Below are 15802 nucleotides of genomic sequence, written 5' to 3'. Positions count from 1 at the left end.
AGCTGCACTGCGCGGCGCAGCACTACTTTCTGTGGGCTCACTCTGGATCTTAACACTCACCCAGCTCTAGCAAGCTGCCAGGAGAGACCCAGGTGCTCACCAGACTGCAAGTGCAAATGGCTAGCAGTCCAAATCCTGCAGTGCCTCTTTTATACAGATTATTTCTCACATACTTGTTTCTCCCGGCAAACAGACTTTTGAAGGGAGACTTCAGATAACAGTGACCTTTAACAACTGAACCTCTGAAATACAAACAAAACCTATGGTCCAATTCTTCCTCTGTTGGATACAAGGAACTCCCACTGTCCTCCACAAGATCCATCTGTATGCACTAAGATGGTAGCTGCAATGAAAATGAATCCCCCATTCAAAACCAACCAAGAAAATACAACTAATCGAGAGCAATCAGAGTAAAGCCATGCACCACGCAGCAAGCCTGAGCTCTGCTCCAACAAGAACAAGAGTCTTCACTGGAAAGATTTGGAAGAAGGTAGTGGGAGCTTTGCATAATACTGTATCTTTGGCAGATAGCTGTTCCAGCCTTGTTCACATTTCTGAATAAGACGGTGCCCTCTCCCCTCGCTCCCCTTCAGCAGGATCTGTGGTGATGCAGCACTTTAAAAATCCACCACAGCACTTGAGGCCATTCTCCCTCCCCTCACGCTGGACTTCCCAAACCGTAACTGGAGGAAAATACATTGGAGGAACAGCAGAGCAACCTGAATCTTTAGAGGTGCGATTTCTCCTCCAATACCAAGCCCTGGAGAGCCCATTTAGAAGGTAAGAGCCTCAAAGCAGCTACAAGCCAGGACGATAAAGGCGAATGAATACAAGGCGACAGAGTGGAATCCAACTGATGATGCTAACTCTTGCTCTGCATTCAAAAATGCAAACAATTAGACTCTAAACTAGTACTTTATCACAAGAGAAATGAATGCAAACTTTGTAAGAGAGAGATGGGAGATTCAAAATTAAAAGGATGTGACTTTCGTAAAGCTCTGCAACTACTACCAAGTGAATTACAGCTACAGAAAGAGAGTTTCCTCTTGGCACAAGACTGATATGCTTGGTTGCTCTAGGCACAGCTACTGTACATCAAGAGTTAACAAAAAGGCATTTTAAAACGCTAACCACATAGGACAGCTCTGGAACTTTAATAAATCTATTTCTTATTAATATGGGTGTGTATTTGTGTGCACTCCATGTACAAGGGGAAGGGAAATGAGCCCCCCCATGATATCCTAGAAGTCCCAGAGTCTTTCTCTCCAACCTTGATACTGAGACCTGGTCTTCAGCATGGTTTCCAATGACACGCAGGACAAGTAACAGCAACACCCAAACCAAAAGGGAAAAAAAAAAAAAGAAGATTAAAAAGTTGGTAACTAAAACCAGCAGATGATATTAAAAATGCAGAGCTGGGTGCAGACCCAACCTGTCATTAAAAAATGTCCGACAAAAAGAAGTCACTGCACAAACCCCAGAAGATGCTAAGCAAATTTCCATTCGGTAGCAAGCAAAACATGACAGTTCCATAAAAATGCACGCTGTCCCTTATTTAAAAAAAATATTAACAAGAAACAAACAGAAATTAAACATTTGCTCAAGCTACAACCGCTCTGTAGTCAAAATATCTTTTTTAAAGATGGCTTTTTCATTTTTTAAACTTCTTTTTAAGCTACCTAATTATGTGTGAGAATGATTTCTAAAAAAAAAACCCCATGGTGTTGGTATATTTTCTTTCTCATAGCATTTAACAACACTCCTGAAATCCAGCATTCACACATGCATACTTAGATTTTGTATTTTCCTCTGGAAACAGCTAGTCTTAAATTACTGGGCTTTTGTTTTTTCTTCTTTATCCAGAACACGGAGGCAGAGAAGGGGGGGTCCACGCTGTGTCTGTCTGCCACATGAATCCCCCTCCCTTCCCCCAAAAGTCAGTTCTTTGTTAAATTCTCCTCTTGTCGATACCCGTTTTGTGTTTTTGTATTTTAAGACTGTCCGAAGGGATAAGGACCGTGGAAACCCTGAAAGAAAGTTGGAGACATAATCAATTTCAATAGGCAAGAAATAAAATTGATCAGTGTACACCTCCAAATCCTGACCATCCCATCCCAGTACTTCTAAACCAAACGCACCCCTTTACCCACCAACGTGACCTTTGTTGTCCAGCCTCATAGAACACTCCTAAAACACAGGTTTCAGTGCTTGTAGCTGGCTTCCCCAGAGATGTCAGATGCTATCCACTTACCTCTTTCAGGTGTTATTTAGGCCAGGTAATAGCCAGGTGTTACTGGGCCACAAAGTAACCTGTATTTTCTACACCAGAGCAAAAACCCCCTATAGATGCTACAATACCTGCGAGGCCAAGCAACTGCAGTTTCACAAGTCTGTTCTAAAGATTACAGCAAACAGTTAAGTAAGAGGCTGTAACTGGTAGAAGAGTCTATTTAAGAAAAAAAAATAATCAAGATTTGGAAATTCACGTTCCCACAACTGCCACTTCTGCTGTCAAGGTAACAATATACATTTTCCTCAAGTGAAACTCAACCACAACGTTTAACCAAAAAAATCAAAATGCTTACTACAGAATCCACTTTCCCTCCTTTACATCCTGAAGTGAGTCACCTAAGTGACAGATGTAGTAACAGGTCTCAAATTAACAGGAGCTCCTTTCTGTAATTTCTACCGTTCAAATCAGCTACCCAGGGTTTCATCAGGAAGCAAGAGAAAGCGACCAACAGGCAGGCAAGAGATCTCCCAAGTCACAGGGATATAAAGTTTGTCGTAATGATGAAGGTACAAACCACACACAAAATCCTCCTTGTGAGATCCAGACACATACTCAGGTCAGTAGTGAGATGAGGGAGAAAAGCTCATTATATTTTATTGGAAAGTTGGAAGACCATTACTCAAATGCTTTTATTTTGTCTTTTTTTTTTTTTTAAACACAGCCCAGCTTCTTTCCAGCATGCTGATGAGTAAGACAGCTGAAAGACCAATTAGCACAAAGACATTCTTGGTCTTTTAAGTGAAGCTCTGACTTCAGTTTTCACCATTTTGCCTTTAATGGGGCAGATCTCAAAGGAAACACCGTTTCCTGCATGTTCTCCTACAACTCTGTAACAATCTCGCTGCATGAGCCACAGAGCCATGAAGCAAGGAGTCTTTAACATGACTTGTATAAAGAAAGTATCAACTTCATTAGCTTAAGCCCAGTTGCAAAAACCCAGGCTCAAGAGCTCTGTTGTGTATCTTGTTATAAAGGAAGTGCTATAAGAAGCCTATAATCTTGCTACAGCTGGTGAGAAAAAGGTAATTCTTTAGGATATATCAGGTGGCAAAATACAAGGCAATGGTAAAATGAAGCATCTATCAGCAGCTCTCAAAATTCAACTGAGGAGGATTAGACAATTAAACAGGACATCTCATGAATTGCGTAGGAAGTAAGGAAGACTGGAAGCTTGGAAATTGCTGTTTGCATGCAGGTGATGGAAAAACACACACACTTCTACCCTAGGAATATGCTGCACTCCCAGTTTGTAAAGCAAGCTTTTCAATAGGTAACACCCAGCAGATTCCAGCACAATAGTTCACCTCAGAAAGGAGAAGTTCCCATCAAAATCAAGAGACTGAGATAGTCAACATTTTGGAAAAATACAGTCACTGAAACAGGGGGAAGGGGAAGAGCAGAAGAGAAATGTTAAAATAATGTGAACAGGTGTACAAAAACCCCCCAAAAGGACACAGAAGGAAAACAACGTTATAAGCAAGATCCTAAGCAGTCTCACCTCGAAGGGGTTAAGCTATTGTACTTATTGCTCTACAGAAGAAAACCAGGATTTGTGGCTGATTACCTGTACAGACCCATTTGCCAGATTTTGCTTCGTCTTTTAGTTACCTGCACACAAGGCTCTGTTTGCAGATACTGACTGGCAAGCACTCACAAGCCTCACGACAGCAGTTTAAACATCAGCTGCTCCCAGCTGCCTGCTCCCTCTGCCGGGGTCTACCGACTGCACAGCGGAGCCAGTGTCGTACTGTTTATGTGCTTTACAGTTTATGTCACAGGTAAAACCTTGGTGATTTAATTTGTGCGTGCCGTAAGCCGAGATATCCGCATCACCCCATGACATAAAAGAATTAACACAGTTAATCAGTACACAGTCCAGAGTCCTCAGCTTAAGTCAGACATGAGAACAGTTCATTAGTCTTTTTGAATGCAGAGAGAGACCCTGTGAAGAGAGGCTATTAACCTTGTTTTCAGGGAAACCCTCTGGATCTTCAGATACTGTTTTTGTAGCATCTAATTTAAGCTACACAATTATGCTAATCATGTGTTAATCAAAACCAGAGTTTAGCTCACCTTCAGAGTGTCAGATTACTAAGTATATACAGCTTTGTACCACTTGCTACGCTGCACTTAACAGGTTGACATCCCTAGATGAGCTTCTCTCACAAGCAATTCCAAGAAGTGTCCCAGCATCTTTGAGCAAGGTTAGCTTCTCCTGATACAATGAATTTCAGAAAGAAAAAGCCCAAAATCTTTGCTTTTGGGATTGCCACTGTTCACTGCATTTCACTCACCCATGAGATTTATTAGTGTACATGAGAACTTACAAAATTAAAAACCACTTGTTTCTTAAGATCAAGCGTAGACTTGATTTAACATCAGACCCTGAGCAAGAAGCTCTTACTCCCCTTTGTGAAATGAGAATACTTTCTTCTTCCTCAGTAAGATGCAAGCTCTCTGCAGAGCGATTGTTTCTCATTACATTTATTCAACACGCACAGTGTAATAGTGTCTTGATACCTGCAAACTTCAGTTATTGCTGCAATGCAAATACCAAGCTCCATTATATGACATTTTCAAGAATAATTATCCCTTGTATGCAATATTTTACATCATAAACATGCAAAAATAATCCTGCATACAATTGCAGTTTTTCTGAGTTATTTCAGCTGAAGAATTATTCACACTATTTTTGGTGAATTCCCTTCTATTCTCAAAATGAGATCACTGTCTTTATGAAAAGCTCAGCTGCAGCTTTGCAAATTTACTTTCAGTTCTTCCAGTATCTTCCACAGAAGCAATTGCTAACTTGCTAGTGAAAGCATACTGGCTATTCATACAGATAAGTGTGTGAGAACAGAGGAGCATGCTTTTTCAAGAAAAGACTCTACATGAAAATTATTGGTATGAATTATCATTTGACTTCTGTATCTAGAAGGGAATCAAGACATTTTGGAAAGTTATAGGCCTTTGTAAATACTGAGCTTTTTAAATGAAGGCATCTGTGCTAGAAATAAAGTGAAGATTACATTAAACTTTCATAAACCATCACAACACAGGCTTTCAAATAGCTATCTTTATTTCACCTTTGTGACGGAGTCAAGATCAGTAAAAGGTACACTTCAAGAGAGACAGGAGTTTGATGCACAGCTGCAAAGCAATACAGGAGTCTCCCAGTGTACACTGACAGTAGCATCAGACAACGCTACAAGTCCCCGTTTCCTCGTCACCTCCTGGGCCGCTCCTAGTCAGTGCTTCTCCAAACTACGCAAAGTTCTCTTGACTAACTTACGTAAACTGAACACAAACAGAAGAACAAAGTATTGAGCACTTTTTTTTTTATTCCATGCATGCTGTGCAAACATGGCGTGGCAGTTAAGACCACCAGGAAGTTAAGAACCTTCTCACAGCACAGCCACTCGTAGGGCTGGTTTAGATGCACATAGCTGATGAAGTACATGAGGGCTCAGGTACGTGATTAAGTTACCATGCAACAACTTAGCTCTTGTAACTTAATCAATGGCGTGCTTTTAGTCTGCAGAGATAAAAGAACAGGGAAACTGTGTTGGCCTGCAGTGGAGCAAAGTTAAGCTAAAATCAGATTATCTCACATTTCCCACAGTCCAAAAGCACACGGACTGTCGGTTTTCGTGGATGAGCTAACATGCAGCATCCAAACACATTAGTCTTTCACCAGATAAGCAAACCGGCTCATGCAACATCAGTTTAGCCTGCAGATGCTATGCAGCAGTGTGGCTGTCAAAGAGTAGCTATGATAGTTTTGAGTCCAATGTTCTCCCGCTTTGTCCTAAATGAATTTAAACCATATGGTAACTAGCCCAGTTTGAGGCCCAGATACTAGGATGGAAGGAGCTTCTCTTCTACATGGATGCAACCATTTCTGGGGCATCTTCTTTACCCCCAAATATAGTTTGGTACCCAAATAGTTTCCTGGGAAAAAAATTCTGTCTAAAGTTTACAGAGGTACTCCAAAAATACGCAGATTGGAGTGCCCTGGTTTGGAAGCAGCACGCATCTAGAAGCGGCAGCAACTTTTAAACTCAGAGAGGGGAAGCCAGTTAAAGGCTTTAAGTAAGGATAGAGAGAGGTTTGGTTTCCCCTCACATACAGAAAGCTGTCAAGTAGCATGGATCAGACTTCATTCTGTGTGGAGCTGAACTAAGAGGGGAAGCATAAATACAGCAGGAAAAAAGGTGTTAAGATTTTAATTCGGTGAACTCCAAGTATGCTTGTATTTCATTGGGCTTTTAAGAGTAGCATGAGTAACAAACAGAACAGATTAATACCAGATAAGCTGTAGAATGCCCTTTGCTATGGCGGTGACTATGCAAATTGTTCTGTACGGCCAAATCTTTGCAGAATCAGAACTTCTACATGCAGTTTTCTGCATTACACAGAAAGCAGCAATTCCTCAACTCATATGGGCAACAGATTTTTATATATATATATAGACACACACACACACTTTTTATATATAGGTGACAAGTACAATCTGAATGTCAGTATATGGCTATCCACTTCCAATCTTTTTAGACATTTAAACCTGTACGTTTCTTTCCTTAAGTTAAAAAATTTAACTCTAATTCCCCAGGCACTGTAAGACTGCATCTTGCGCTTTTAATGTAAAAGACTGTCACAAGAGAGCAGCAGTGACCTCGACAGTGTTGCTATGAGACAGGAGCGAGTAAATAGAAGGAAGCTATATTAGCCTCATCTCTCTCGAGAATACAGAGAGAAAGCGATTGCCAAAGAGGAGAGTAAAATACCCATGCATGGGTATATCTGGACTCTAATACAGCTCATCCCTATCCTGAGATAAGCGTCCTATCCTGCACTTAAGCACATTTTTAATTCTAAGAACATGCAAAAACTCCACTGGGAATAGATATAACAACAACATGCTTAAAGCAATGCCCTGAACGCAGACCCTGATCTACAACCTTCCAGCAGTTTATTCGATAAGGTGAGTAGGGTGGACCCAGGGAAGGCATACGCTACAGCAGGAATAAAGATCACAATCAGTTTGTTTCAACCGTATCACAGGTTTCATCTTATCTGCTTCTAGGGAATTCAGCATCTTGTTATGTTTGTTTTGGTTTTTTTTCTAGGAAAGTTTGTTTCACTGAGCAGAGCATCCAAACCATGTACTCTATGCTGCTGTATAAAAGCATTTTGAATACTTCCACATGTGAAACACTGATAGACTTGTCTAATGCAGCAGCAGATGGCACGTCAGTGTCACCGAGATCTGACTCCAATGGGGAATTTTAGAGGACAAGTCACACCTGCTCAGTTGCACCAGAGGGAAAACTAATACAGACAAGGTCTGGCAACTTCTAGTATGTTTTACAGCTGCAGATGCCAGAAACTGCTAGTTTTATCTCAAAGACTTCATGGTCTCATGCAACTGCATGACTAGGGTTCTCCACAATCTCTTGGCAGAGAGGAAGTCGCCACAGTGATCTAAGAAATATTTAAGGGCTTGTATTGTTTCTAAATATGGGACATAGGCCCTTCTGAACACCTTAACTAGATCCTACCTGTCCCCTTTGCTGTATCTCACCAAATGGTGCATCGAACATGACTAGGGATTCACTCCATTCTCCGGGTACGTGAAAGCAGACAAAAGTGTTAGAGGTCCTGCCCAAGATAAATAAAATCCAGGACTCCTAACGTGCAACTACGTAACCAACCCACAGTACTCTTTTGTCTGCTCCTAGAACTTGAAATAAAGCCTTTCACATCAATATTCAGTCACAAGACAACAGATCCAAATATAGTAGTTTTCTTTCTCCCTCTCAAGCAGCAGAGTACAGGTCAAGTCCCCGGGGTAGATGGGCCAGATAATAGCTTTTCCTAACAGGTACGGAACACCATCTGCTGATCAGCTAGTTTAATACTTCTGACATCACCTCCAATAAGCCCTTTTCCACTTACACATTACCCCTTTTTAGAAAAAAAAAATAATTATCTTCTTTTCCAGATTGCAGGAAGAAGGCATGCCATAGTGCTAGACCTAAACGAGGGAAGGTGAACATGTTCACCTAGCAATTTTAAACAAGACCAAGTATCTAGGATGTCAAACCTACTCAAACTTGTTCACTACAGAAACAGTATTGTACCAATATGAATATTAAGTCTGTGGCAGAATGCCTCCTGCCCTGGACAGGAAGGGCAAGGCTGGAACAGGACTCTGATCTTCACACCTACCTTAATAATGGCCTCCAAAGGAAAAGCTAACTTGTTTTATTATGTCACAAATAGAAACACTGTAGTAGAAACAAACCCCTTCAAAAATCAATGAACTTTCACATATCCCACACCCCATCTCCAAAGAGGACCATAGTTATCCCTTCTGAAGCAAGCAAGGAAAAAAATTTCTGCTTTTATCTCAGATAATCCACCTCAAATCCACCCAAGAATATTCTGTAAATACAAAAAGAAACAAAAACCCCAAAACAACAACCAAAAAAAAGGGAGAAAGGCAACCTACCCTACCTCTTGAGGTTAGATTATAATGGCTCACAACTCTCAAGAGTACTGATGGTGAACTTTGGGTTACTAGCTAAACCAGCTTACTTAAATTTAGTGAAATCCTCTCTGGCAGTGCTTCACTCTCCTTTTTGGCTTTTCTTTTCCACAGTATAGCTGACCTTTGCTATGTCCGCTGCACCTCCAATAGGTATCAGTTTCTTACACCTACGTTCTTAGAAAAGACAAAGCATCTACTCCTCAGCCAAGAGAGTCTGTTGGTACACTTTCCCTCCTGGTGCCCACACCACTCTCCTCTCACTAGGAAGGGTAAGGATAGGAAGATACCTAGTGAAAACTGAAGGCCACGTTACTGCCAAAACCCCACATCCAGAAATTTCTACACAGGAACTTTCTCAGAAGTGCATATATTAGCAGTTCCACATCTATCCACCTGCAAGTGCAAATCAACTACGAAGCAATTGCCAAGCTCTGCACTCAGAAAATAGGCAAGGGAAAAAAGCTACCTCCAGCCTAAAGCTGACCACCAAAAGTGGAATTGAGTTTTCCCATTTATATTAAAACTAATATTTTAAGCTATGAAAGGCTTAGGTAAGCCAAATATCTCACCAAAACTGTACTTAGTAACTGATTTTTATTTTTCATCAACTATACACAGAGCTGTCACCAATCTTTGCTGAGATACGTACAACAGCCAGCCACAGAGCAGTACTCCCCACCTGAAGCACCTGAGATAAAGTTAGGCAGAGAAGCTGTATCAGTATATAAACGGCCTCTGCAGTCAGACGATGTCTCTTCAGGGAACACCGCTAACCACCAAGCAGCCACTAAAAGGCAGTGACTGAAAGTCGCTGCTAACTCAGGTTGTATTTGAACTGACAGGTGAAAGGCTTTATTTTTCAATCGTTTCCTAAGCCATCCATTTCACTTTTAGTGAGCGAGACTCTTGAAGCAGAAGCCAATACAGCTTATAGCAATTTATGTTTGGGGTGCAAAACACAAAGAGGGTGATTGGTTGTCTGTCAACAGTTAATCCTGCACATGCCATCAATAAAAAAAATGCATAGCCCTGGTGCAAAGTAGGTCACTAAAATATGATCCACTGGTAGAGGACAGGCAGTTCATCCAGTTAGGAACTAAAGTGCTGTAGGTGAACTAACATTAGGGCTTTATTAAGTCATTCAGCAACCAAGTGTTATTGTCCTACACAGCCTGCTTAAAGTACAGTAAAGCATTTTTAAAGGATTTTAAAAATCAAGCTAGTTTGACATACGACAGTACACACCTACACATACTGGCTGCATTAACAGGTGGATTCTGAATTGTAAATAATCCTGCAATTCATTTTTCACACACAAGCAAATAAAAACAGTCAAAATATCACTCAGACTCATATAGCATCCACCAAGCAAGCTTCTGAGAGAGATCTAAAGTAAAGATAATTTAAAAGTCACCTACAATTATAAACAAGACAAGGACACAGACAGGAATAGTCCTTTGATTGACTGTTCCTGACAGGTAGCTTCTGGGATCAAAATGTTGAGCTCTGTAGTCTCCCCACACCAGCTAAAAAGAAGTTATCTGGATAATCTTAGGTTTTGGGGGTGTGGTTATTTTGTCTCTTTTCAAAATTATGTAAAACTCAGGAGCACATCTAGAGAGATATTTTGACTTATTTGCACACGCAAGTGGAGCAGGCTCCAGCCACTAATAGTTACAGCACCCAGACAAGATTATATAAATTTTAAGAAGGACTTGAAGCAAAAACAAAAGGTGGATCTGGTAGAGTCTATCAGAGGCAAAAATATTTTAATATAACACGAGGAGTTGGCAGAGTCAGACAGTCAAATTCAAAACCTTCCTTAGCAGGTCTGGCAGAAGCAGAAGGGAAGGGCTTTGCAGTTTGTAACGAAGAACTATTACATACATCACAGTCTCATCACCTACCCATTCTCCTGTTCTCCCAGGGCACCTACCTTACTGTATGTCACTACCGACAAGTTGTTCGAGTGACTGCTGGGGGAGAGATTTACAGAGTTTTGTGACAGTCCATTCTGATCTTGTTCGATTTGGTCAGGAGCAGGCCCCCATGTGTTTTTGCTGATTGTGCCTAGCTCGGAACCCCCAGGGTCTTTTAGGTTGTTTTCATCTGGTTGCCTGTTCTTCTGTGGAGAGGCGAATGGGTTAAAGTTTCCTTCTACCTTGCGATGCGGTTGCGTGTTGAACTCTGTTTCAAAGGATGACAGCTGCTGTGTTACACCTAGAAGTCCTCCAACTTCCACGCTGAGGATCACCCAGATGACATCTGTGGAAAAAGAAAGACACTCGGGTTGTCACTAGATGGAGCTTATGAAGAGGGGGCAGAAGTAGAGAAACAGAACATGAATTCCATCCTTTACAATAGCAAGAAAAAAGACTGACTGTTTAAAATACATTTTTATGAAGCATCAGAAGTACTGGTTAAACACTAATTTAGTGTCCAATCTTTCAAGAAAACCAGGCAAGTTTTACTCCTACTGAACTTACATCAACCAACTAAGGACATATAAAAACCAATCTGATATAACAACTCGAAGCTCCATACTTCAGATTACCAACAGGATGCACTGAAAAAAGAAAGCCTTAAATGACTTTATCCAAGGCTATGCAGCAAGACTGAAACGAGAGCCAGGAGATATCACTGCCAATCTTCTACTCTGATGGTAAAGAAAAGGCAATGTTTTTTGTTTAGCTTTGAAAGGATTGACTACTAAAACAAAACAAGAAAAGAGTGATTTAGAAGGTAATTATGTTTATGACAATTCACTGCAAAATATCTCCATTCCAGTTCCAAAACACTCACAGTAGGTGAATAAGATACCCAGACTTGGTAGACTAATCACACGAATTCGCAAACTACTGGCTAGAAAAAGAAACATATTTACAGTTCTTACCTAACGCATGCTGTCCCTTGTACATAGATAAGATTGTTATTTTACTTACCATTTCATTTACACTTCATGCAAACATTATGGTCTATTTACATAAATACATTTCTTGGTATGTACCCAAATTGAGTTTTGTCGCCTTTTTTTTTTCCACCTCTCCATTAAATGTGCTCCAGTTCTGTTTTGCTGCACGGAGAAGGAGAATTAAAAAGAACAGCAGCAGCAATACCTTATCTCATCTCAGCAGATCTAATAGCAGCACCTCAAGTCACATGTAATTGTTTCCAGGTTTTCTGCAGTCAAGTGTTAACCTACAAGGGGCTCTTTTGTGCTGCCACTGGTGGCGGAGACAGCAGGTACTTTTGCTGTTCGGTTTTACCACCATCGCTTCTCAAGCAGCATTAATTCACTGAAGCTCTCCTTCCAGTCCCTCCCCAGGTTTAACAGGGCTGCGCTCATCAGTTTGCATTTTACGACCCAATTAAAGACAGCGGGATTTCACCTTACAGAAATACGACTTGCTTAAGGGCCCCCAGCACCCTGCCAGGGCCGTAAGCCCCTTACAAATACCATTAAGGCTCCACAACAGCCCACCGCGCCCCCCCTCTGCCCGCTGCCCCCTCCCGCGGCCGGGCCGCGCCACCCGCAGCGGAGCGGAGCGGCACCGCGGCGCCCCCTGCTGGCCGCTGGCCGGGCCCTCACCTCTGGGGGATAAGTAGCATCAAAGCCATTAGTTGTATCGCAGGGGAAGGGTATCTCTGATTCGAAGCTCGGTAGCCAAAGGGATTTTAATTTGTAGATGGTTTTCTTTCAAATTGTGCAACTTCAGAAAGTTTAGCAAGATCTTAAACTGTCAGCAGACGGGAAAACCTTGGCGTTATAAAGACATGGGGCTGTGGCAGGCGTCGCAAGCTGAACAGGGCTTTCAACCTGCGCAGAGGAATTTAAGCCCTTTCTTCAGGGACAAGTTACATCCACTTTTGACACCGAAGAGTCATATGTTTACTGACAATTCTGCCAAAAACCCTGTACTTCTAAGCGAAGAGTTATTTTTGACTCAGAGTGCTAACATCTCTCACTCAAACCCATGTAACTTGGGATACTCCCAACTGCCAAAACAGAAAGATGTTCTCAGTATAAACTAAAGCTGGCTAAAAATGACTGAAAGGCTCCAAATGAATGAAGATGTTGGTGGCTCAGGCTGAGGCACCAGGCAAAATATCAAAAAGGGGTTTTTAAACACAGAAAAATGGTTCACAGTAGATGCACCAAGTTACACTATTAAAACCTGGGCCTTAACTAAACTTCTCAGATGAGGTTTTCACCACTTGAATAGATTTTATGTCCATATGTAGTTCACGATGTTCAGCACTGGAAAACTGGGAAAGAATCCTGACAAGGACCGACTGGGGAGAGTCTCCAGGAGAAGTGTGCAAGCCCCTTTGTTTTCCAGAGCTTTCTGTAATCAGCAATTTGTTCCAGCGTTTAGAAAACAGTTCTGTGCTGACCAAGACAACAAAGCAGCTCACTTGATGTTTTCTCTCTTCTAGTTTCTATATTTAGTCTCAGAGCTGGGAGACCTCTGCCTTCACCATTTGGTTATCAGGAGAGCATCTGCAAGGGGCCAGGAGCATCCATTTTGTCTGTGGTGGGAATATCACGAAGAGCCCGAAAAGGGATCACTCACCTCCGTAATAGAGTCCTGTGGCAGTGCACATTCGCCACTGTCCCTGATACATTCCCGCTGTGCTGGGGCTGCACATCTGAACGCTGACGTCTGCGATCTCCTGGGGCTCCAGGGACCTGACCATCACCATGTTTACGTGGCCAAATTGGTCTCCCCCGACATACTTCAGACAAACCCCCGGGGGCCACGCCTCTGTCCCTGGGATTAAACAGAAGAAAGAATTACTGACAGTGCACCAGGAAAAGCTTTGTGTCTGTTTGTGTAAGACTGGATGAAACACGCTTATTAAAACAGTTGTGCAATTGTTGAACAGTCAAAGGAATACCAAGATACACATAACACAGCCAGCAATGGATGCTGAAGAAGAATGCAGTTTTCAGACAAGGCTTAACTGGTCCATTCAGAGACCAGCAGGACAATTTATATTTCTATTTGAATAATCTCTAGGTCTTCTTCACACAGAAAAATCCTCAAAGTCACAGTGGAACAGCTGCAAAAAAGTCAACATAACAGACTGGCACATATACTTTACCAATGCTAGAGACAAAGATGAGGTCATACCTAGGTGGGTTTTTCCCCCCCCACACCTCATTTCTCTCTGCCTCCCTACATGCAGCTCCTGAGCCTCACGACATCAAAATACATGTTATTAATACACAGTGCTGGAAACCTTTTCTTTCAGGGATTCATTCTTTTTTAAGCCTGTTAGTCTCAGGAGGAGCTAATAGTTTGAACTATAATTGAAGAGCTAGTACTATTTTCTAAATGGATTTCTTTCCCTTCTTGCACCAATCCTTCCCTCAGCCTTGTGCAAAGGTGGAAAGGATTGTGAACATATGATTTATTTGTGGAGATCGATGTTTAGACTGCAGATACTGGGACTGACAGCGTGACCTGGCAATCTGTAGAGATACAGAAAACAGTTACTGCATGCAAGCACAGCCACCTCCGCCAAAGATAACAAGTACTGGGGCAGACAAAAAGTAAAGTGCTTCTGGGACTCGTGAAAAATCACTTTTGCAGAATTTTCTTTTGCTTCTTCCCCAGTAATGTGACATGACTAAGCCAACGACTTTGAGAATACCTTCTGCTTGGCTGGGGTCAATGGAAATGGCCTAAGGAAAGCCTGAACCACCAAGAAGCTTGGAACCACTCTATGGCTAGTCTGAGAGGAGAATGGTGGATGCTGATCTGACCTCAGGTTACCCCAAAGAGCATCCTCTGCAACAGCTTGCCTGCTAATTTAATCCCTGCGGATACTTCAGCGGAGACATGGCAGGGACTGGTTTTCTAGTCAAGTCCTTATTTGTGGAATTCACAATCTAGCAGGGAAAGCATGATGTGAACAAGTAACATGGGATATTTGGAGCGGGGGATATACCACTACTGTTGGAAACAGCGCGGAGACAGGGAGGCCTTTGCAAGAGGAGCTGAGTGACTAGCTGACCTCAGACTATGGCGCGTGGGAGTTGAGTATGAAGTCTCATCTGAAAAGGCTGGCAGCCCAGCAACATGGTTCAGTTTAAATAATTTATGTGATTTTTATCGGGTTTAATGGCTTTAGGCTTGCAAGGTGCCTAGAATGCTGCAACTGATAAGCCCCATAAAATGAAATGATGATTATGTCATTCTATTTCAGTACACTCATCTCTCAGGAGATGGTAAATTGTAGTAACTGTCCTGCAGAGCCAGCAGCAGCTGGGGGTAGAGTGGGAAGAGGAAATAAGTCTGTTAAATCCTGCCGCTCTTTCAGCAATGGTTCTACTATACAAACTGGTCTTTTGGCAGACAAGCCAAGCACCCTCCTGGAAGGTATCAGAGCAGGGTATTAGTTTTTAATAACACATATGAAAACCTGACTGAACCTAGCTTACTGCTTGCATGCTTAAAAAAGACAATCTCCCAGAGCTCTGCTTGTCGTACTCATCAGACACTAAATGCTTCGGTGACACATGCCTCAGGTATTTCATGTTCTAGAACTGAAGTCATTTAATCAAGGGTTCCTGTCGAGCTGTTATAAACCTTGGCTTTGCTTCAGTTATCTACCTAACAAGCAGATATTATCTGGAAACACTGTAGTCCTTTGATATTATACCTTAATTAAACCATAAAATGGTTTTAAAATGCTACGGTCCTCCTTAAATTGCAGAGTCATAACACAGTATGTGAAGTTGCATTTAACTAAAACATGCCTCAACAGCATGGTTTGAACAGATCTGGCCTCCAGCGCCACTGTTAGAGTACAGAGGTACTTTTTAAGAAATCAGGCTTTAATGCACACAGAAGCCAAAACAAACGTGGGCCTTGCCAGGAATTCATAAGTCAAGATTAACTCCCTTTCCTCATTTTAGAAGACCCATGGATTTCAGAAGGTCAAACATT

The 15802-nt window shown here is 41.9% G+C and overlaps 1 protein-coding gene across 2 annotated transcripts in view; it reads right to left on the bottom strand.

The window, feature by feature from the left end:
- Positions 1–1408: 1408 nt before the first annotated feature.
- ILRUN (inflammation and lipid regulator with UBA-like and NBR1-like domains) overlaps positions 1409–15802 on the bottom strand; it is a 30883-nt gene continuing 16489 nt past the window's right edge. The window contains exons 3-5 of one of the 2 annotated variants that reach the window (XM_059831094.1): positions 13421–13618; positions 10783–11111; positions 1409–2027 (exon numbers count right to left, since the gene is read on the bottom strand). In XM_059831094.1, coding sequence (XP_059687077.1) covers positions 1992–2027; positions 10783–11111; positions 13421–13618 — 563 coding nt within the window. In that variant the 3' untranslated portion in view covers positions 1409–1991. The remainder of the gene's footprint in view (positions 2028–10782; positions 11112–13420; positions 13619–15802) is intronic. The other variant, XM_059831096.1, reaches the window with a different exon arrangement.

Source organism: Gavia stellata, chromosome 30, assembly GCF_030936135.1.
Source record: "Gavia stellata isolate bGavSte3 chromosome 30, bGavSte3.hap2, whole genome shotgun sequence".
NCBI classification, from domain to species: domain Eukaryota; kingdom Metazoa; phylum Chordata; class Aves; order Gaviiformes; family Gaviidae; genus Gavia; species Gavia stellata.
Note: the sequence above shows the minus strand (reverse complement) of the source record. Positions and strands in the feature narration are given on the sequence as shown.